Here is a 21133-nt window from a genome sequence, read left to right as displayed (position 1 = left end):
GGATGTTATTCCTCTAATTCTTTCTGAGTTAAGTAATAGCCCATCTTTAGAGGTTAGATGACCAAGGTATTTTACTTGGGGTAAAACTGAGTCAAAGCTTGTCCTTTGAGATCCTATGTCCCTTTATGGCTAGCTATTGTAGTAGGTAAATTGTGTCCTCTTGTAGTCTGATATGTCCTAGAGCAGCCGTGGGCAAACTACGGCCTGCGGGCCGGATCCGGCCAGTTTGAAATGAATAAAACTATTGAAAAAAAAGACCGTACCCTTTTATGTAATGATGTTTACTTTGAATTTATATTAGTTCACACAAACACTCCATCCATGCTTTTGTTGCGGCCCTCCGGTCCAGTTTAAGAACCCATTGTAGCCCTGGAGTCAAAAAGATTGCCCACCCCTGTCCTAGAGCCACATAAAGGTAAATCATTCGCATATTGGATTAGAATAGTCTGGGAAATTCAACATCATTCAAGTCAGCTTTCAGTATCTGAGAGAAAGAGTTGGGAGTCTCTGTATATCCCTGGGGCATTACTGTCCAAATAAACTCACGATCTTTCCAGGTAAAAGCAACTTTTATGTTTTGCTTACTGACCACTGTCTTTTTCCCTAGGAATGGTTTACAGGAAACTCCTGTTGATAATGCTGATTTAATTTGGTTTACAGATGGATCTTATCTGAAAGATGAACAAGGACATCACCAAGCTGCCTTTTCTCTTCTCTTCTCTTCTCTTCTCTTCTCTTCTCTTCTCTTCTCTTCTCTTCTCTTCTCTTCTCTTCTCTTCTCTTCTCTGCTTTGCTTTGCTTTTCTTCACAGGAATACTGAAAAAGGCACTACACAAATATTGGCAGTCCATAGGAATAGCTGAAAATAGATGATTAAGACATGATCCCTACCCAAAAGGAGCTTGCAATCTAGTAAAAGATTATTATCTATTGAGTGTTTATTATGTGCTAAGCATCTTCCATAAGTTTAATTTGATCCTTCCAAATGCTGTATTTAAGGAAGGAGTTATTAGCCTCATTTTAGACATGAGGAGATTGAGACTCGTGGAGGTTAAGTTACTAGTTCAAAGCAGCATAGCCACTTAAAGGGTAGTGTGAGGGGGGGAGTGCAGGGAGGGGGGGCGATGGAGGTGCAAACCTGATCCCAAGCTACCATTATATTTCTCCAGGATTATGGTGAGAATCTCCTGATGAGTCTTCTACCCATGCTTCAAACCCTGCCTTCTCACCACACCACTCCTCTGCTCCAAGCCCTGCAATGGCTCCCTCTTTCTCACCCAGAAAAAGAGGCAACATCTTTACATAGGGTGTGTGGATTTGGGACCACAGGGTGTGTGGATTTGGGACCTCAGGATGTCTTTATTTATAGCTATGAGATCCTGTACAAATCTCCATCCCTCCCCATTGGATTTCTTTACTGGAAGATAGGAGAATTGTAGGGACTCACACATGGCATTAAAAGCCCGCCCTTAAGGAGTCTTATATAATAGGCTTGATTCCACTAGGTCTTAAAGGACATTGATGAATATTAGGTGGAGGTAAAGTATTGTCATGGTTATTTTAATAGGAGTGGCTGACTTAGTCTTGCCAATACTGGACTGGAAAAGGCCCTAAGTTGTGTTGGACATCCTGTAGCATTCAGTCAGCCTTAAGTTCACTTTCTTCTTGTGGAGTTTTCTTTAAAATCATCGTTTTCCCAGTAGGTTTAATATCTGATTTATTTGGTTCTAAATACATTTCACCCTCTGGGAAAAGGATATATGGGTATCTTTGATTTCAAGAAAGTCTCATCTCTAGCCAGTTTGGCTCCGTGAATAGAGCGTCAGCCTGTGGACCAGAGGGTCCTGGGTTCCATTCCAGTCAAGGGCATGTTGCAGGCTCCTTGGCTGCAGGCTCCTCCCGAGCCTGGACCCTGGTCAGGGCTCGTGCAGGAGGCAACGAATTGATGTGTTTCTCTCACATTGATGTTTCTCTCTGTCTTTCCCTCTCTCTTCCAGTCTCCCTAAAAATCAATGGGAAAATATCCTCAGGTGAGGATTAACAAAAAAGAAGAAAAAGAAACAAAAGAAAGTCTCACCCTGCCAGGTGAATTTGGCCAGATTTGACTAGTAAAAATATCTGTTGCCCTGAAACATTCCCTAGCTGGAAGGAAACAGGTTCTGACTTAAAAATATTGGTGGTTGCCCTAGCTGGTTTGGCTCAGTGGATAGAGTGTCAGCCTGTGGACTGAAGGGTCCCGGGTTCAATTCTGGTCAAGGGCACATACCTGGGTTGCAGGCTCGATCCCCAGGAGGAGGCAAGCAGGAGTCAGCCAATCAATGATTCTCTCTCATCATTGATGTTTCTACCTCTCTCTCCTTCTTCTTTCCTCTCTGAAATCAATAAAAATATATTTAAAACAAACAAACAAAATTGGTGGTTAGATGGCCCTACCATTTTTACAGAAGCCTAGAGCAGTAGTTCTCAACCTTCTTAATGCCGCAACCCTTTAATACAGTTCCTCATGTTGTGGTGACCCCCAACCATAAAATTATTTTCATTGCTACTTCATAACTGTAATTTTGCTACTGTAAACAATATGTAATTATATATGTGTTTTCCTATGGTCTTAGGCGATCCCTTTGAAAGGGTCGTTCAACCCCCAAAGGGTTTGTGACCCGAAGATTGAGAACCGCTGGCCTAGAGGGAGAGGACAGCTTAGTCGGGCATGGTTAAGGACAGACAAAGTAGCCCCGGCACCTAGATCTACAGGTCACTTCGATTTCTTCTAAAGTGTTCATAAGGAGAAGTGGGAATGCTCCTCACAGACCTCAGAGCAGCCCTATGCTTATTATGTTTCTTTTCTTCTTCTAAAGTCCCATTTCAGTTTTCTACAATCCTCCTTAAGGTAACCTGGCTTTCTACATAAAATAAAAACAGACCCCTCCAAGGGAGTTTCCGAGCAAAACTTACATAGTAATTCTGTTGCTTTGCTCTCAGAAACCAGTAAGTGTATTAATCGGAATAGGTGAGAATAACCAAGATCACGTGCCCTAACAGTTAAATCACATTCCTTTGCAAACCCAGCATGGTCTTGGAGAGGATCAGGGAAATTTTTACTTAGATTCCTTAGTTCTGTTCTAATATAAGGAGAAGTAGATTTTGGCTAGTTTTCCATGCCCGAGACTGGCTTTTTGCTAAAAGGAGCTGTTAGAATTTCTAGTTTGTTTTGTTTTTCTGGTCTATCCTGGTCTGGTTTTCTATTCTGAGTGTCCCCTAGGTCAGTAGGTAGCTGTGGTGGAGGACACGCAGAAGGGAGAGAAGGGGGAGGAGGAAAGGAGTGTAAGTCAGATGGCAAGGTAACCAGCAGGGTGGGCAGCTGGAGAAGAGGAAGAGTGGGTGCTGGCATTGAGCAGCTGGGGAAGCTTCTTTAGTTCAGGAAGAGCCTCTCAAATTGTCTTATTAACTCCCTGGAAAGAAGAATGTCTCTCTGTGCTCTGCTTCAGAGCCTTCTATTTGCCAATCGAGGGAAGCCTCTCATTCATTCTATTTTATTTCGAAGCCGGCTTTTATCCCTATTGTACACGTAAAAATTAATTCAGGTGTCAAAAGAGCTCCATTTTGGTCATCTTAAGTTCATACCAATTCCACTTGAATCCTCCCATTTCTGTAAGGACTTGCAAGTAAAGGCTCCCTATGAACTGTACATCTGCAGTAGTATTAAGGGGGCGCTGACGGTGGGGGCTTGTCGGCCCTGGTTTCATGATTTCTAAAACCCATGTTAATTTAGTTTTATTTTGAGATCTGCAGAGTCTGAACACATTTCTAGGATATTGTGTGGTGGGTTGAAGTGTGCCACTTACGGGCTGAGCTCCAAGGGGCTGTCACCTCCCAAGTGGCTCCAACCTTCTGACATGTCTTGGTGTCTCTCCAGGCTGTCTAATAGAACTGTGAGAGCCAGGGAGCCAGTCTTTCTGTGTGAGTCCGGGGACAAATCAGTTCTTTCATTACAGGTGTATTGGAATTCCCTATGGGGCCCTGTTCGTTTTGAGGGCTACCCTCTGACACCACACTGATTCTTAGTCGCTAAGAATATTCAAATCTCAAGCTGGAGGAGTACTAGTAAATGCCCCTTATCTTAGGAGCTACACAAGTTCAGAGTCTCATTTATCCAGCAAAAAATTTTGTTCAGTCTTGCAATAAATGGTTCCAATTAAACAGCTCAAATTGAAAACCATCCACTCATTTTTTTCTCTCCTATCCCTGAGTTATCTCAACCCTTAACCTTCAGTGCCACCTCAAGGATTTTTATATTTTAAAGAACAGCTCAAATAAAGTTAAGGGTCTCCTACCTTAAAACAGGGAGGTCTGGATTTTCAAGAAAACTCACCCAAATTCACCTGATGCAGAGTAATGAGCCCCTCCTGGTACCTAGCACCAGGCCCGTGTCTGCCAGGTGGTCCCGGGTGGGCTTCTTTGGATAAGAAATGTCCAAGCCTGTAGAGAATTTTTATGAGTTTATTTGAGTCAAAATGATGACAATTGCCAGGAGGCAAAATCTCAAGGAAGGAATTGAGAAAATGCTCCAGAGAATGGCAGTTTTTCAGTTTATTTTATACATTACAATGCAAGGAGATGTAAGGAAGGTTACATGAAATCTGCACATGGTGGATTAAGGGTGTAGGAGAAAGCAAAGCGGGGAGAGGGGACCTCACGGATTGGATAAAAGGCAAAATAGAGTAACACAGACTTCTTTTACATTGGTGGGTACAGCACTTAGAGATGGTATTTGGGGAACAAGATAACAATGGGGGGTTCTGTGGTCTGTTCTGGTGCTGGCGGTTGTGCCCTGAGGGGTCTGGGGAAGAAGATTACTCTGACATTTCGAGTATGTTACTTTACATGTAAAAGACAATGGAAAGGCTCAGTTGAGTTAAAGGTTAACCTTTGCCAATGGAGCTACAGGCCTAGAAGGTGACTGTCCGCCATGACTCACTTAGACATGTTTCTGTTTGACCCACCTATGTGGTTACATTCAGTCTCTGAGTTTGAAGGGCCCACTGTGCAGGCCTCTCCTGAGCTTGGCAGGTTCAGTATGTGGTCCCTTTTTCATCCACAAATTAGAGATGGGAAGACAAGAACCTGGCAAGTCCACGCTTGGTCAGTGCTTGCCGGATGTCTCCCTTCACTCAGTTTTCTGCAGGCCAGCACTATCCCGTAGAACGTTCCATGATGATGGAAATGTTCTCTCTCTGCACTCTCAGTGCAGTAGCCACCAGCCCCCTGTGGCCAGGGAGTGCTTGAAATGTGGCCAGTGAGACTGAGGACTGAATCTTTAATTTAATTAAAACTTAAATAGCCAGATGTGGCTGCTGTATTGAATGGTGCAGCTCTCGCATCATTTTAAAATGAACCGAGGCACAAATCTGTCCCACCTCCCTTGGGACCTAACTGCTTCTGTTCCTTTTTTCCAGAGCTGCTACTGAATTTAGAGAGTAGTTCACAGGCTGTTAGTGAGCCACTTGAACTGGGCTTGACCCAGAGCAGATGATGGAAGGAGGTCACCATCGCAGGACAAAAACAGACTCAGGCCCAAGTTCTGGGAGCGGGAATGTGTGTAGGAAGATGCTCCATGTGCCAAATTGATATGGAGCTTTTTTTTAAATATATTTTTTATTGATTAAGATATTACATATGTGTCCTTATCCCCACGTTACCCCCTACCACCCCCACTCTGCTCATGCCCTCCCCCCCCCCCCTGTTGTCCGTGTCCATTGGTTAGGCCTATATGCTTGCATATAAGTCCTTTGGTTGATCTTTCCCCCTTACCCCCACCCTCCCCTACCTTCCCTCCAAGGCCCAACAGTCCAATCAATGCCTCTCTGTCTCTGGATCAGTCCTTGTTCATCAGTTTATGTTGTTCATTATATTCCACAAATGAGTGAGATCACGTGGTATTTATCCGCTCTCCAGTTCCATCCATGCTGTGGCAAATGGTAAGAGTTCATTTTTCTTCTTCCTCTTCTTAAAGAATACCTTTCAGCATTTCATATAATGCTGGTTTGGTGGTGATGAACTCCTTTAGCTTTTTCTTATCCGTGAAGCTCCTTATCTGACCTTCTATTCTGAATGATAGCTTTGCTGGATAAAGTAATCTTGGTTATAGGTTCTTGCTATTCATCACTTTGAATTTTTCTTGCCACTCTCTTCTGGCCTTCATGGTTTCTGTTGAGAAATCAGCTGACAGTCGTATGGGTACTCCCTTGTAGGTAACTGACTGTCTTCCTCTTGCTGCTTTTAAGATTCTCTCTTTGTCTTTTGCTCTTGGCATTTTAATTATGATGTGTCTTGGTGTGGTCCTCTTTGGGTTCCTTTTGTTTGGGGTTCTCTGCGCTTCCTGGACTTGTAAGTCTATTTCTTTCACCAGGTATGGGAAGTTTTCTGTCATTATTTCTTCAAATAGGTTTTCAATATCTTGCCCTCTCTCTTCTTCTGGTACCCCTATAATTCTGATGTTGGTATGCTTGAAGTTGTCCCAGAGGCTCCTTACACTATCTTCATATTTTTGGAATCTTTTTTCTTTTTCGGTTGGGTATTTTTTGTTTCTTTGTATTTCAAATCTTTGACTTGATTCTTGGGATCCTCTTGTCTGCTGTTGGATCTCTGTATATTATTCTTTATTTCAGTCAGTGTATGCTTAATTTCTAGTTGGTCTTTTTTCATATCCTCCAGGGTCTCACTAAATTTATTGGCGGTTTCCATAAAATTCTTGAAAAACCTTATAAATGCGGTTTTGAACTCTATATCCAGCAGTTTGCTTTCCTCCATTTCTGTCATTTGTGACCTGTTTCTTTGTCTCCACATTTTTTATGCTTCCCTGTGTTGGTAGAGTGGTTTTATGTGCTAGGTGTCCTGTAGGGCCCAGTGGCTCAGCCTCCCCAGTTACCTGAGGTGGACACTCTTGGTGCACCCCCTTGTGGGCTTTGTGCACAGTCTTGTTGTAATTATGCCTTGATTGTTGTAGGATCACTGGGAGGAATTGACCTCCAGGCCAATTGGCAGTGAGAATCAGCTGTGTCTGCAGTGGGAGAATTTCTGTGCTGAAGACACCCTTCTGGGGCAAGACTTGCTTCAGTGGGGCTTTGGTGCTTACTGAGTCTGCCCCCTGAGTGTGTCCCTTATGGATCTGAGGAGTTGTAATCCAGATGGTCCTCCTCTGACAACTGGGTAACTGGCTCTTGGATCTAAGGAGGTGCTAATTTAGCCTCTGCCTGAGGTTACCCGGCAGGAGCTACGAAGAGAACTGCAGATTCCCCTTCCTTTTTTGGAGTTTGGAGGTGCCCTAATGAGGCCCAGCTGTGAAGCAATGCAAGCTGCTGTGGGGCCTTGGGCCTTCTCTTGGAAGTTCTGGGTCTGTCTGGCCCAGCTGCACTTTTTTAGGTAATTTTCAGGTTGCAAAGGGCCAGGGCATTCATATGCAAAAGCCACAGCCTGGGTGGGGCAGGGTCTCAGGGAATCAAAGGGCGGAGCAAGCAGCTATGACAAATCCTCAGCCCTGCCCTAAGGGGCCGCGCATCTCAGTGTCCCGATAATTGCTGCAAGCACCTCTGAGGGAAAGTCGCCCTCAAGTTCAGAGTTCTGCCTGCTGCCAGACAGTCCAGTTTCTCCCCATATGAGTCCTGGGTCCCCAGAGACTTCCCGGAACCGGAGTTCAGAGCAGTCGGGAGCTTGTGACTCCCTCCCGATTCAAAAAGACAGCCGCGTCCTCAGGTACCAGCCCCGTTCCGCGCGCGCGCTCGAGCCTCCGTACCTTTGCACTTTACTTCCGCAGCTCCTCTGGGTCTCAGTGTGCTTTTCTTTCCTTCTAGTTGTAGAATTTCCACTCAGCCAGCCTTCCTGTGGTTCTGGATGATGTCCGTTTTGTCTTTTAGTTGTATTTTTGAAGTTGTGGTGGGAGGCAGCAATTTCCCGGTGTTTACCTATGCCGCCATCTTAGTTTCTCCTGATATGGAGCTTTTGATGAAATAGCAGTATGTGATTGCCATCAGAATAAGTGGGTTCAGGCATATTATTGATCAGTAGATGCACAGATGTTAATTTTTGTCTCAAAAGAATGTGGGTGCCAATTTTTTCTTTTCAAATCATGTGCCCAGTGTAACTGCTATCCACAGTGCTAGAGACACATATGTAGATATTCTATCTGGAAATGTTCACACTGACAAAATGCTGAACACCTTCGCTTTTGAAGTTATTGTATTGGGCAAGAAATAGGTACAAAGATGATTAAGACATGATCCCTACCCAAAAGGAGCTTGCAATCTAGTAAAAGATTATTATCTATTGAGTGTTTATCATGTGCTAAGCATATTCCATAAGTTTAATTTGATCCTTACAATAGCTATGTTTAAGGAAGGAGTTATAAGCCTCATTTTAGACATGAGGAGATTGAGACTCAAGGAGGTTAAGTTACTAGTTCAAAGCATCTTAGCCACTTAAAGGGTAGAGGAGTGTCCTGATGAGTCTTCTACCCATGCTTCAAACCCTGCCCTCTCACCACACCACTCCTCTGCTCCAAACCCTGCAATGGCTCCCTCTTTCTCACTCAGAGTAAGAGGCAACATCTTTACACAGGCCTGCAAGAACCTGTATTATTCACTCTGTTGCCTCACTTCCCACTCTCCTCTACATCGTTTGCTCTGCTCACATCATACTGGCCTCCTCTCAGTGTGGGGCCTTTGTACCAGTGGGTCCCTCTTAGACATCATCACACTTTGTCCAGATGTCTTGCATCATCCATTGCAAGTCTCTAAACAAGTGTCACCTTCTCAGTGAGTCCTACTGTGAGCATGCACTCTCCAGCACCTTACCCCTCTTCATTTTGACTTTTATGACTCGATATATATATACTGAATGGCCAGATTATTATGACCACCTGACATTTGTAGGCAAATTAGCCATACACTACATCGTATGGGATATGGAAGCCGAAGGCCTGTTCGAACACCTGTCTGTAGTTACCAAGATAAAATGTCTCCAATTCGCACAGGAACACAAGGATTGGACAGTCAAGCATTGGAAAAAGTCATGTGGTCCGATGAATCACGTTTCCAGTTGCATCATGCAGATGGCAGAGTGAGAATTTGGCAGAAACAGCATGAAAGCATGCACCCCACATGCATGAGTACAACCCTTCAAGCTGATGGGGGCAGTGTTATGGTTTGGGGCATGTTTTCCTGGCATGATTTGGGCCCTTTAATTCGTGTGGAACAACGTCTGAATAGCACAACATACCTAAGTATCGTTGCTGATCAAGTTCATCCTGTCATGTTGATGGCGTATCCCAGTGGAGATGGCTTCTTCCAACAAGACAATGCGCCATGCCACGGTGCTCGTATTGTGCAGGAGTGGTTTCAAGAACATGAGGGAAACTTTACCTTGCTTAGGTGGCCCCCACAATCACCAGATCTCAATCCAATTGAGCTTTTGTGAGATGAAGTTAAAAGAGCCATCAGGCAGCTGGTTCCAAACCATCAAATCTCACAGAACTGGACAGTGCTATTCATCAGGCATGGTGTCAGATTCCTCGCATCACCTTACAACATCTCGTGGAATCAAAGCCAGAAGAATCGCCGCAGTATAGAAGGCAAAAGGTGGCCCAACGAAGTACTGATGGGGTGGTCATAATAATATGGCCACTCACGTTCAAATATATCCCACGTTCAAAGGCTGTTAAATTGCGTTGTTGACCCATATTTTCAGAAAAAATCACTTCTGTCGTGGTAAACAACCTGCTTCCCTATTTATAATGGTCTGGCCCTCTAGCAACTTCAGTGCGAAATTATAGCTAATTTGCCTACAAACGTCAAGTGGTCATAATAATCTGGCCACTCAATGTGTGTGTGTGTAAAAATTATATATATATATACTTTTTGTTAACTGTTGCCATTTCCCTGCACGCGTGTAAGTTATTTGAGGGCAGGGTTCCCGCCCTCCCATCCCCACTGTGTTCACTGCATGGTCCAAACACCTAGAAGATGCTTACTACGTAGTGGATGTTCAGTCATGTTTATTGACTAAAGATGAGTGAAGCTCATGTTTGTCCAATTTCAAAGCCAGACTTGCTTATATTTTATATACTAGTATACTGTAAATACATACTCCTTGTTTAGGTCTGGTAACTTGTCCTGATTGCTTTAAAATGCATGACTGTGTAGAATTACATGGGAGAATCAGAATAACCCACATAAAATATATGTTGAGCTGACTTTCTTTAGTTTTAAGATAAGTCTTGGGCTAGTACTAAAGAAGCTGTTACTTGTAGCTTCACAAAAGGCCAATCAGCCATGGTCAGGAACTGTGGACAAGCTTTCACATGTGAGTATATTGCCCAACATTGAAGAGTGGCTGTGTGTGTGTGTGCGTGCATGCACACACCCACACTTGCATGTACATGTGTGATTTTGTCTAATACAAAAGCAGAAATACTGTGCTTATTATTACCAGCCCTGTTGAAGGCAGACATGAGAAGGTGATGAAGGAACATGGTACCTTAGCCAGTATATGTAGTGAGTAAGAAAGGATGTGGTTTTAGAGTTAAGATACAAGTTTTGACACTCTGCTATTCAAAATATTTAATAGAAATCATATTTCTCTTTTTGAAAAATAAAAACCCACAGGTTATTCTTGGTGAGAATTTGACCTCAAATTGTCCAGAGGTTATCTATGAAATTAAAGAAGAAACACCTGTTTTTTACAAACTCATTCCGCATCCTGAGAAGAATAGCTACATCTATCTAACAGCTGGAAAAGAGGTAGGTTAAAAAACTAGTTACTGCTTCTGACTTATGAATACAGAGTGTTTAATTGATGTCATTATCTAGTAGTGAAGCTTTTACTTTGAACTACCGAGTTTAACCATCACTGCGGGCAATGGTTCACAAGCACAGAATTAAAAACATTACTGTCAGTAACTAAGCAAGAAATATCACCTGTTTAGACAATGTTATTATTGGCTATATTTCCAATGCCAGGTTTTGCAGAGGAGGGTGTGCTCGCAAATGGCGCACCATCAGCAAGATGACTGAATTTACACATTTATTATGTGGGCACTGAACGGTTAGATGCATTTATGAATATACCCAATAGGATTAGCTTTGGAATTTGGGGTTAATATCAGTTCACAGTCTCATACACATTCATTAACCAGGAAATATATGGCAGTTGCCTTCCCTCTCTTAATTTAGCTGGCTGCTTTAGTTTTTCTTCTTGCTTCTGCTTACTGAATTACAAAGGATACCTTTCTACATTTTCTTCATTTTTACAAAGTGCTTCACCAAGGGAAGGGGGAGATAAATTAATTTTTACTGAGTCCCTCCTGACTATGTACTAATTATTATTCTACATATGGTCTCTAGATGAGACACATAGAGTTGTGTACACACACTTATAATAAATAATGTTAATGAAAAGTATTAATAATTTAATGGTATAAAATTACCTTTGTTTTATATATGAAGAATCTAAGACTTGAAAAGGTTAAATAACTTGCTCAAGGATATATATTATATAGGTTAGGCCTGTCAGAACTAGGATTTAAATTATGCTCTGATCTTTTAAAGCCCATGATAAATGAGATCAAGTCACAGATTTTTGAAAACTGAACAGGCCATTTTGGCACAGTGTTTTTGACCATTATTATTTTGAACAGACAAAGGGCAAAGAATATAACTGAGGCTTACATAATTATATCAGGGATATAATTAAGGTGCTCGTGGCCTACCCCAATTTTTCATTATTTTCCTCTCAAGCACTCTAAGGACTGTAGCAATGGCATTAATCTCTATGTGTTGTTAGAGCCACAGAGTAGCTTTGCAAGCTCTTGTAGTTCCTGGAATTCCTAAAAAGGTCTTATTGCTCTTTGCATGTTGAAAAGTCAGTTATGTCCAACTGACCACATCTCAATAGCCACTGGACCTCATATACATTTGTAAACCAGTTCTTCGCCACATGGAATCTCCTTGACCAGCTTGCCTCCCCATTCCAAAACTTTTTATTATATCTCTTCCGCAGCGTTCCCATATTTGAGAGATTTTTGCCTACTCAAAGAAGTGCATATATTAAGTAACAACTCCCATTCTCAGGCTGTATTTATCAAGGGCATCTAAAGCTAACAGTCAGGGGCCTGACTATGCTGCCACAAAGCTGATAAAATTCCAGCCCAAAGCACTGACACTTGAAGTCTGGCTTAGTCTGTGCGTGTTTTTCCATTCAGCTTTTTAAAACATTGCAAATCGCTCAGAAGTCCTCATTACCACCTTCCCTGGAACTCAAGACCATAGGATGGGAACACTGTGAGAGCCTCCAATTGCTGACAGATGTTCACTTTCTGAAGGTGAACTGCTCTGGTCTCTGGTCATCCAGCTGACGTCCTGAGACTTTTCCACTGGGCGTCGAAGCTGGTAATTCTTACACCCTTCACGTAGGTTTCCTGCTAGAGATCTTACCAGCGAGACTCTGGTTGGGCCAATACAGCCCCAAGGGAGGCAGACCGAAGGAAAGCCCTTTCTTAGATTCTTGGGCAAATAGTAATAGCCAAACCAACACGCCCTCATACATCCATAGAATGGTATAATATGTAGCCAGTAAAAATAACCACATGGAGATCCATGCATTGCTGTGGAATAGTCACTATCGTGTGTTGAAGAAGCAGGTCTAATGTAGTATTTATAGTGTCTTCTCTTTTATATGGAGTTATATGTTTGTTTAAGTATATTGTATGGTAATTCTTATAGAATATTCTAGAGATTCATATTCCACTAAATGCTCTGAGTAAAAATTGTCCTAGGAGCAGCTGTTACTGACTGTCCCCCTGCTGGAGTATCATGATCTCGGCATATTCGAAGGCTCTGAGCCTTGTGCTAAGGAAACCTATTTTGCTTTTTCAGTGTAAGATTTCACATGTTTGTTGGACCGTGGAAACTTTTCTCACATAATAGCAATAGCCAACATTTATTGAGCACTTAGTATGTGCCAGACAATGTTTGTAATAGCCCCAGGAAGTCTGCAGCACCATCACCATTTCACGGATGAGAAAACAAGGTTAGAGAGCTTATGTGACATTTATGAACCACCCCCTCCCCCAGAATTACAAAGATGTTTGTGAGCTACAGGAAATACCCACATGCTGGTTACCGCTGGCTCGCTGGCTCGGGCTGGTGGTCCGTCAGTATGTCTGTCAGCAGCACCGAGAACTGTGAAGTAGACGGGCGTGGTTGTCTTCCATGAAGTCAACTTAGAGTCAAAAGATATTCCTCAGGATCACTCGTTTTCCTCACAGACCCCTCCTAGAACTCTCTGTTTCTCTAATCTTTTAAAGAAGCTACTTATACTTTCTAACAAATATAGTTTCCTGGCCTCACGTGTCCCCCAGGTTCCTTCATTACCTTCAGTAGGTGCCGTGCAACCCTCAGGTCCCTGCCTCCCACCATCTGCTTCAAGGCTCCACCTGCCTCTGCAGCCTGGTCTTCCCAGCACTGCGCCCTGTCTGTGGCTTTGTCTGACAACTGGAAGAAGCAACCCTAGGGGCAGGGAATGATTGAAAACACCCCTGTTGTTGTTTTTTTACTTTCAACTCCAGGGGAGGGGATGTGAGATGATGGAGCCCGCCCCCCCCCCTCCCCGCCCCCCGTCCCCCTAGGGATGGAGGCTTCTCCTCACTTCCTTCTCCAGGGACAACCTGGTGCTACTCTGGGTCAAGGCCTTTGCTATTTCCAGATGCTCATTTCCAAGTACCGTTGACTCTGTATGAAGCCAGCTGACCTGATTCCGTGACCCCTTTCAACATCATTCCTAGCAGACCAGAAACTTGACTGCGTATCAGACTCACCTGAGGGGCTTAAAGGTGCAGATTCCTCAGCTGGCCCTAGACCTCCTCAGCTGGAGTCCCCGCAGGGGGCGGCTGGGAATCTGCACTTTCATAAGCTCCCAAGGTGATTCTGATAACCTGTTCCCCACCTTGACACTTGAGACCCCCTGCCCACTGTCACCGTGGAGATATTCAGAGTGAGCCCATGAACGTACAGGTGGCCCTTCATCAGATAAGGTGTGGTGGTTTTCCTGGTGTTGTTTATCATTCTGTCTGAACCGCTGTCATCGCTCTTTATAGGTGAGGAGAGTTCGAGTTGCAAACTGCAATAAGCACAAGTCCTGTTCGGAGTGCCTGACAGCGGCGGACCCTCACTGCGGCTGGTGCCATTCACTACAGAGGTACCTCCTGAATGCTTTCTCACCAGCTCACATCTTCAGAAAAGTGTCACGCGCAGAACACTTGTTGCCCCACTTTAACAATTCGTTCCAACGACCTGGGGGCACTGACCTCTGTGCGACTAAAATATCATTGTGTGAACCGAATTAATTCCCGGAGATGTTCCCAGCCAAGTCAGTGCTTCTCAATCATTTGACCCGGACCACTCAGGGTCGCCCGCTCTGGGGGCGGGAGGGGCAGGCGTGTGGCATAAAGGAGGATGGGCTCGAGCTGTCAGTCTGCTTTTACTTTCTGCAGAGTTCTCCAAGACTCCAGAGACAGGCGGAAGGTTCTCCCTCAGGGAAGGTAGAAGAATAGAGCTTTTGAAATTTTTCAAATGAATCCTCATAATGTCACGTATTCGGTTGGTGCCGCGGAAGCCTTAGTATTGATGCTGTTGTCTCTGAATGCGCCATACAGCTGTGGGCCTGATGTACAACCTCAGGCTCCGGGCAGAATCTGCCCAGCCTGCTCTTGAATTACGATGCTCACGACCCATCGAGGCTCAGGGGCGACTTGGAGCCGCTTCCTCACCATGGCAGCTCGTAGCATCACTGGGACCCGCCTGGTTGGATTCGCTGTTGCCATGGCAACCCAGTACTCGGGCTCTCGCTATAGAAGCAAGGAGGAGAGAGCCTGAGCTGCAGCTCAGGCAGGGGAAGAAAAAAAACACAAACCATAACAGTGTCTGTCAGTTTGGCGCTTTCCATTTTCAAAGGTAAAAAAGGATAAGAAAGAGTAGAACAGGTGCACGAAGCTGAAGGCTGAACACGGGGAGGTTTGAGGAAAGAAAAGAGGACTAGGAAGAGAATTTGGGAGCCTCTAGGGGATGAAGCCAAGAGCAGTGAAGGGAGAGGGGGGAAATACAATGTAAGCAAGAAGTCTAGGAAACAAACCGAAAATATAGGGGAGGAATTAATTAAGAGTTCACGGAGGACGTCCAAAGCTGAGATGCAGCAAGACGCATAATTGCCCGTGCCTTCCACTGCGCCTCCTTTACTGGGCTGTTTCCGTAGAATGGCTGGCAGACAAAAGAAGCAGGGCCAGGAGAATTCTCATGAATAATTGTAACTGGGTAGGAACGTTTTCTTCTTGTCGCCTGCCCAAGAGTAGCGTTTAAGGAATTAGCTGATCATGAACAGCATTTCATCATCGCACACCCACTAAGCAGTCTCGCTGTAATCTTTCTGATCCGTTCCACTCATGTAGGTTCCCTGTCTGTGTCTGTAGAGCTACATGCAGGAGTTAATTCAGTGCCGGTGGTGGTGGTGGTGGTGGTGAAGGTGATTAAATAGCCACACGTAGCTAGCGGCTACTGTATTGGCAAACACAGGCCATGGGAGATGTCCAGGCTGGTGATATGAATTTGGGAGTTAGTAGTGTTTAGATGACCATAAGGAAGCCTTCAGACCACATTGGGGAGAGTGTAGATTGAGGGGAGAAGTAGTTGGAGAACTGAGCATAGAGGTGGGGCAGTTCTTTGAGGTCAGGGAGCTGAAGAGGAAACAAGACAGGGGAGGGAACAGCCAGAAAGGGAAGAGGAAAAACTGAAGAAGGTGGTCTGGGAAGCCAGAGGGCAGAGGGAGCATCCGCTGTGCCAGATCGTGCTGCGAGGTCAGGCAAGAGAAGGGAGTTGTTCCACTGGACGTAGCAGGTGCTGACTCAGTGGTTCTCAACCTTCTGGCCCTTTAAATACAGTTCCTCATGTTGTGACCCAACCATAAAATTATTTTCGTTGCTACTTCATAACTGTAATGTTGCTACTGTTATGAATCGTAATGTAAATATCTGATATGCAGGATGGTCTTAGGCGACCCCTGTGAAAGGGTCATTCAACCGCCAAAGGGGTCGCGACCCACAGGTTGAGAACCGCTGTGCTGACTAGTGATTGTGACCAGGATAGTTGGGGAGGTGGTGCTAAAGCTACCAGAAAAGATAACAGGAGGCAGAGCAGAGACAACTCTTTGGAGGAGCTTTGCTGAGAAAGGTAGCAGAAAAGGGAACCAACGCTAAAGGAAAAAGTGGAGTCCGGACAGTTTTGTTGTTTACAAGAGGCATGAAACCACAGTGCATTTTGGGGCTGTTGGGAAAGGTCCAGTAGAGAGGGAGAAACTGACGATGCAGGAGAGAGAAGAGAGCTGTGGAGTGTGTCTTTCAGCAGATGAGGGAAAACAGGATCTGTCTGGTACACCAGACGGGAGGCCAGCCTCACACAGGAGCGTGGGACAGTCCTTCTTGGTCATGGGAGGGAAGGTGAGACTATGGGCCCGGGAACAGGTGGGTGATGTAAGAACGCACATGACTTTTCATATTGCTTACATCATTTTCAGTGACTTAAGACAAGTGAGAGTGAGGAGAGGTGGGGGAGGAAGCCCTAGGGTTTGAAGGGAAAAGAGCAAGAAGGTGTGAATTAGAGTGGGAGAGAGAAGGAAATGGGAAATAGAGAATCACTACCCGGAAGCTTTAGGGCCCACTTGAGGTGCGTCATCTTGCTTTTGAAGTGAGAGCAGTACGCATGGTTTTGCTTTCGTAAGCCACATCTGGGTCTGCTGGCATAGTCATAGAGCAGGCGAGAGTTAGACCGAGCCAGAGTTGGGGCTTTGCCAGGAAGTACCTAAAGAGGGGGCAGAGGAGCCTGGACGCTGAGGGTGCATGCAAGAGAGGGACCATGATAGTGAAATGGATATTGATACTTGAAATAGTGGACTCGGGGCCTTAAGCTATAAGTGAACTCTAAGGAGGGGGGTGAGGGATGTGAGAACGGGGATCTGTGCCCTGGGGGTTGCAGTTGGGGGGAAGATTTATTGAAGCTGGAAACTAGGAAAAGGGTAGTGGTTGGACTGTGGGAACTTGAAATTAAGGTCATGGAGAGGGTGGAGTTACCGGCAATGGCAAGATCTAGATATGGTTATGTAGCTGAAGAAGGATGGAGGACAAGAGTATTGGCAGAGCGGTCAAGGAACTGAGGTGTTAGCGCGGTAGGTGGATTGATTACCTGTGTGAACACTGCAGTCACCAAGAACGACTGAGGGAACAGTGTTGGAGAGTGAGGAGCCAGATATTCGAGAAAAGGAAGGCGCCGGCCTGTCGGTAGGGGTGGTTTGCAGATGGGTACCACAGGAAGGAATTTGGGATGATGTGGGCTGATGGCATGAGCTTCAGAGATGGGGTGGGGGCTGTGGCGGGCTTAGAAAGAAGAGAAGAAGAAGTGTCCAAAAGGGAAAGTAAGATGCAAGCAGGACACCTACCATAGGGGAGAGGAAGCCGCCAGCCCTGAGCAGGCCACACGGAAGCCATGTCCTCGGGCAGAGCCAGGTTTCCGGAAGAGCAGGTGAAAGGAAGAACCAGGGAGGAGGTTGAGGACACAGGGCTTCTATAAAAGCCTGCTCACTGCTGCCCCTGCTTCTGCTCTTACTCCCTCACCTCTGCCTTTTAAACTTTAAACCAGACCGTGCCATTTCCCAGCTTAATAACTTCCACTGGCTCCCGTCTTAGAGTTCAACCTGACTCCCTTGCCCCCAGGGCCTGTGTACGAGGCTTTCTATGTAGTCTGGCCCTGCGCTACTTCTCAGCCTCTAATGCCACCCTCTCCTCCACCTCCTCTAGCCACACCACTTCCTTTCTGACTCAAGAGCATGCCAAGCTTGTCCCTGCCCCAGGGACTTTGCACTGGCTATTTTCTCAGACTAGAATACTCTTCCCCAGCTCTTTGCGCAGTTGGCTCTTTCTTGATTATCATATCCCAGCTCACACGTCTCCACGAGATCATCCAGCCTGAAGTAGCCTCACCTCACTCAGTGGCATCACTGCTTTATTTCCTTCATGGCCCACCACTATCGGAAATGATCTTATTTCTCTGCCTCTTCCTTTACTAAAATGTAAGTTGTATAGGGACCTAGCCTTGTTCATTATCACATTCCCCAGAATCTAGAACAGTGCCTGGTACATAGTAGGTATATATTAAATGAATGGAGTAGATTGATTGGGAAACTCTACCAATGCCAGAAGACTTGTGCATTAAGTATTATAAAGCACTCTGGATTTGTGGGCTGACGGACCTTCCCACCCATGTCAGATTACTCGGTTTCACACTGGCTTGGTTCTGGCCTGAGATTTAATAAACGAAGCTTCAGATCTGTGACTCACATGAAGCTCCAGTGCCATTCAAAATTAGGAATTCTAAAGGGGGATGTTTTCTTATAACTGTAGAGCATCCCACTGTGTTTATTTTAAATGCCGCAGATTTATTTAGAAAAATAACTATTTTCTCTGTTGAGAAGGTTGAGCTTTCTTGCATATGTGTCTAGAAAGTGGATTTCTTTGGGGGTGGGGCAAGAAAATGATCTTAACTTCCTTTGGTTGGGGTGTTAATAATAGGCATCCAATATAAGCAGATAAAAAGCAACTAGATAAACAATGAGCTCTAAAAAGTTTAGTATTTTATTGTTGGAACTTCACATCCAACCTGTGATGAATTTGCCTGTGTGGGTGGAAAGTGAATTTTTGCAGGCTGAATATCTTGGGTTGGGAAGCAGTTTCTCAGTTTCTCCCATATTGCAAAGCAAAGCCCATGTGTTCAGTTACGGATTTCCACAAAACTGGCAATCCTGAACCAATGAACGGATGAGGTTCCAAAAGTTCACTGGTATGTTTGGCACTCAGAATGCATTTTCCCATAGAAACAATGTCATCAGTCAAGGGCTGATTCCCAAGTCAGCCCACACAAACTCAATTTATTTAATTTCAACAAATACTTATTGAATATCTACCAAGAACCCCATGTGGGAAGTCGGATAATTAGGTGATATCGAGGAAATCAGTTGCCACTCTTGGGCTTAAGGAATTCACACATTAACTAGGAGACAGACATGTCAATGTTCAACGTTCATTCATTCAGTTGTACATCCCATCAGCAGGTATTTTTTGAGCACCTACAATGTGCTAAGCCCCGTGCTAGGTGCTTGGAATGCAGTCTTTCTTGCCTACGTGGAGCTTGCAACCTAGTGAAGGATGTAGACAAGTATAGTAGTCAGGGTTCTGCTCCAGTAATAGTGAGTAACAAACTCTTAGTGATTTACACAAACAGACATTTGTAGGGGTTTTGTGTTTGTTTTGTTTTTGCTCTTGGATTAGCTTTAGCAGGGGTGGGGGTTGGGGGCCTCAAGCTGCAGGTCAAGAGTTTCATTCAGGTCGGCTTCACATATCTTTCATCCTGCACACGCTCTTCTCGAGGCAGAGAGAAGAAGCACAGAGTCCAAGTTAAACTCTGCAGCACATTCCAAGCCTCTGCTCACACATGTTTGCAAGCAAGTCATATAATCAAGCCCAACATCAGAGGAGTCAATATCTTCTGCCCATTCCAGTGGGAGACAATGCAAAGGGACATGGCAAAGGCTATGGATGTGTCATTTCAGTGCAAGAGAGAATGAAGAACTGGGAACAGTAACCCAATCTACCTTAATAAGAAGCTACCACCAACTTACCAGTAAGAAAATAGAATACAATAAGCGTTAGCACAGAGGAAGCAAAGGGTTACCTGGGAAACCATCTAACCCAAACTTAAAAGGTCAGGGAAGGCTTTCTGGAGGAAGCGATGTCTAAGCTGGACCTGAAGTGTGAGCAGTATCAGCCAAGTAAAGAGGAATGGGGGCAGAGCTGGCTCAGGGACCACGCTGTGCCAAGTCCAGGAGCTATAGGAGAGCCTGGTGCTCAGTATGGGTGGCATGTAGCCTAGCGGAGAAGTGTGGGAAATGAGGGTGGCATGCTAGGCAGTGCTAGGTGAGGCTGGGTCTTATCAGCCATGTTAAATTTGGATTTTGTTGGAAGGACTTTGGGGAGCCATTGCTGGGCTAGAAGAGAGACTAGATCAGATGTGTGTTTTACAACAAGCAAAATAGACCAGAGGGGACACTGCTGGAAACTGCAGATCACGTAGAAGGTGGCGGTAAACCAGCAAGAGATTGGGGGCTGAATTAGAGAGATGACAGTGGCAATAGGAAGGAGTGGGTGGATGTAGATTTAAGAGCTAGGTGAAAGATAGTCTTGACAGGATTTAGTGCTTAATTGGATTCCCCCTTGAGTCTGACACGCTAAAAATAGGGCCATAAAATGAAAAAGCAAATATCCAGGTGGCCACTGTTTTTCTGGAAGATGTATTCTTTCTCTTTTGATCTAAGTCCTCACAAAGAAAATAAAGAAATGATACCCAAACATACTAGTACACTGGACTCCTACAGTGTCCCAGGCACTGGACAAGGCACTGGGTTGGAGCCCAAACAATGGGCACCTAAGTCAGATGGGGAAGGACTTCTAACAGAGCCAGGGCTAAGTGTCAGAGGGTGCAGTGGATGCGTTATCACTCTTTTCCAAGCAAGGCAGGACTTTGGTGGTGAGATTATAGGAGGAGGAGTGCAGGTGTCTGGCTTGGGTGCCCAGAAGGACAGAGTTGTCATTGCGGAGCAGGATGGAGGAGGAGGAGGAGCATTTGGGATGCACAGCCGTGCAGAGGTGACTCTCCCACAGACAGCGGACGTGGTACAGCAGGGGAGGAAGAATGCGGGTCCTGGGATCAGCTTGCTTGGGATTGAATCAGGGCATCAGTGGGACCTGCAAGTTTCTTATCTTTTTTCTTCCAAATCGCCTCTTCTATACAGCAGGGTTCTAATCTTGTAGGGTTGCTGAGAGGATTAAATCAGATGATGTGCATGAAATCCTAGGCACAGTGCCTGTTCACAGTAAGCACTCAAGTAACGTTAGCTATAAGATGGTGGGACCCCAGAGGGGGAGCCATCACTTGTAACCAAGTTTGAGAAGGCTTTCAAGAAGTAGCATTAAAATTCAGCCTTCCGGCCA

The 21133-nt window shown here is 45.0% G+C and overlaps 1 protein-coding gene across 3 annotated transcripts in view; it reads left to right on the top strand.

Annotated features, from left to right (window-relative positions):
- Positions 1 to 21133, top strand: part of PLXNC1 (plexin C1) — a 170477-nt gene that overhangs the window by 41408 nt on the left and 107936 nt on the right. For all 3 annotated transcript variants that reach the window (XM_036301580.1, XM_036301578.1, XM_036301577.1), the window contains exons 3-4: positions 10656 to 10790; positions 14144 to 14244. In XM_036301580.1, the coding sequence (XP_036157473.1) occupies positions 10656 to 10790; positions 14144 to 14244 (236 nt within the window). The remainder of the gene's footprint in view (positions 1 to 10655; positions 10791 to 14143; positions 14245 to 21133) is intronic.

This window comes from Myotis myotis, unplaced genomic scaffold (genome assembly GCF_014108235.1).
Source record: "Myotis myotis isolate mMyoMyo1 unplaced genomic scaffold, mMyoMyo1.p scaffold_m19_p_3, whole genome shotgun sequence".
In the NCBI taxonomy this organism is placed as follows: Eukaryota; Metazoa; Chordata; class Mammalia; order Chiroptera; family Vespertilionidae; genus Myotis; species Myotis myotis.
This window is presented reverse-complemented; position numbering and strand designations above follow the sequence as displayed.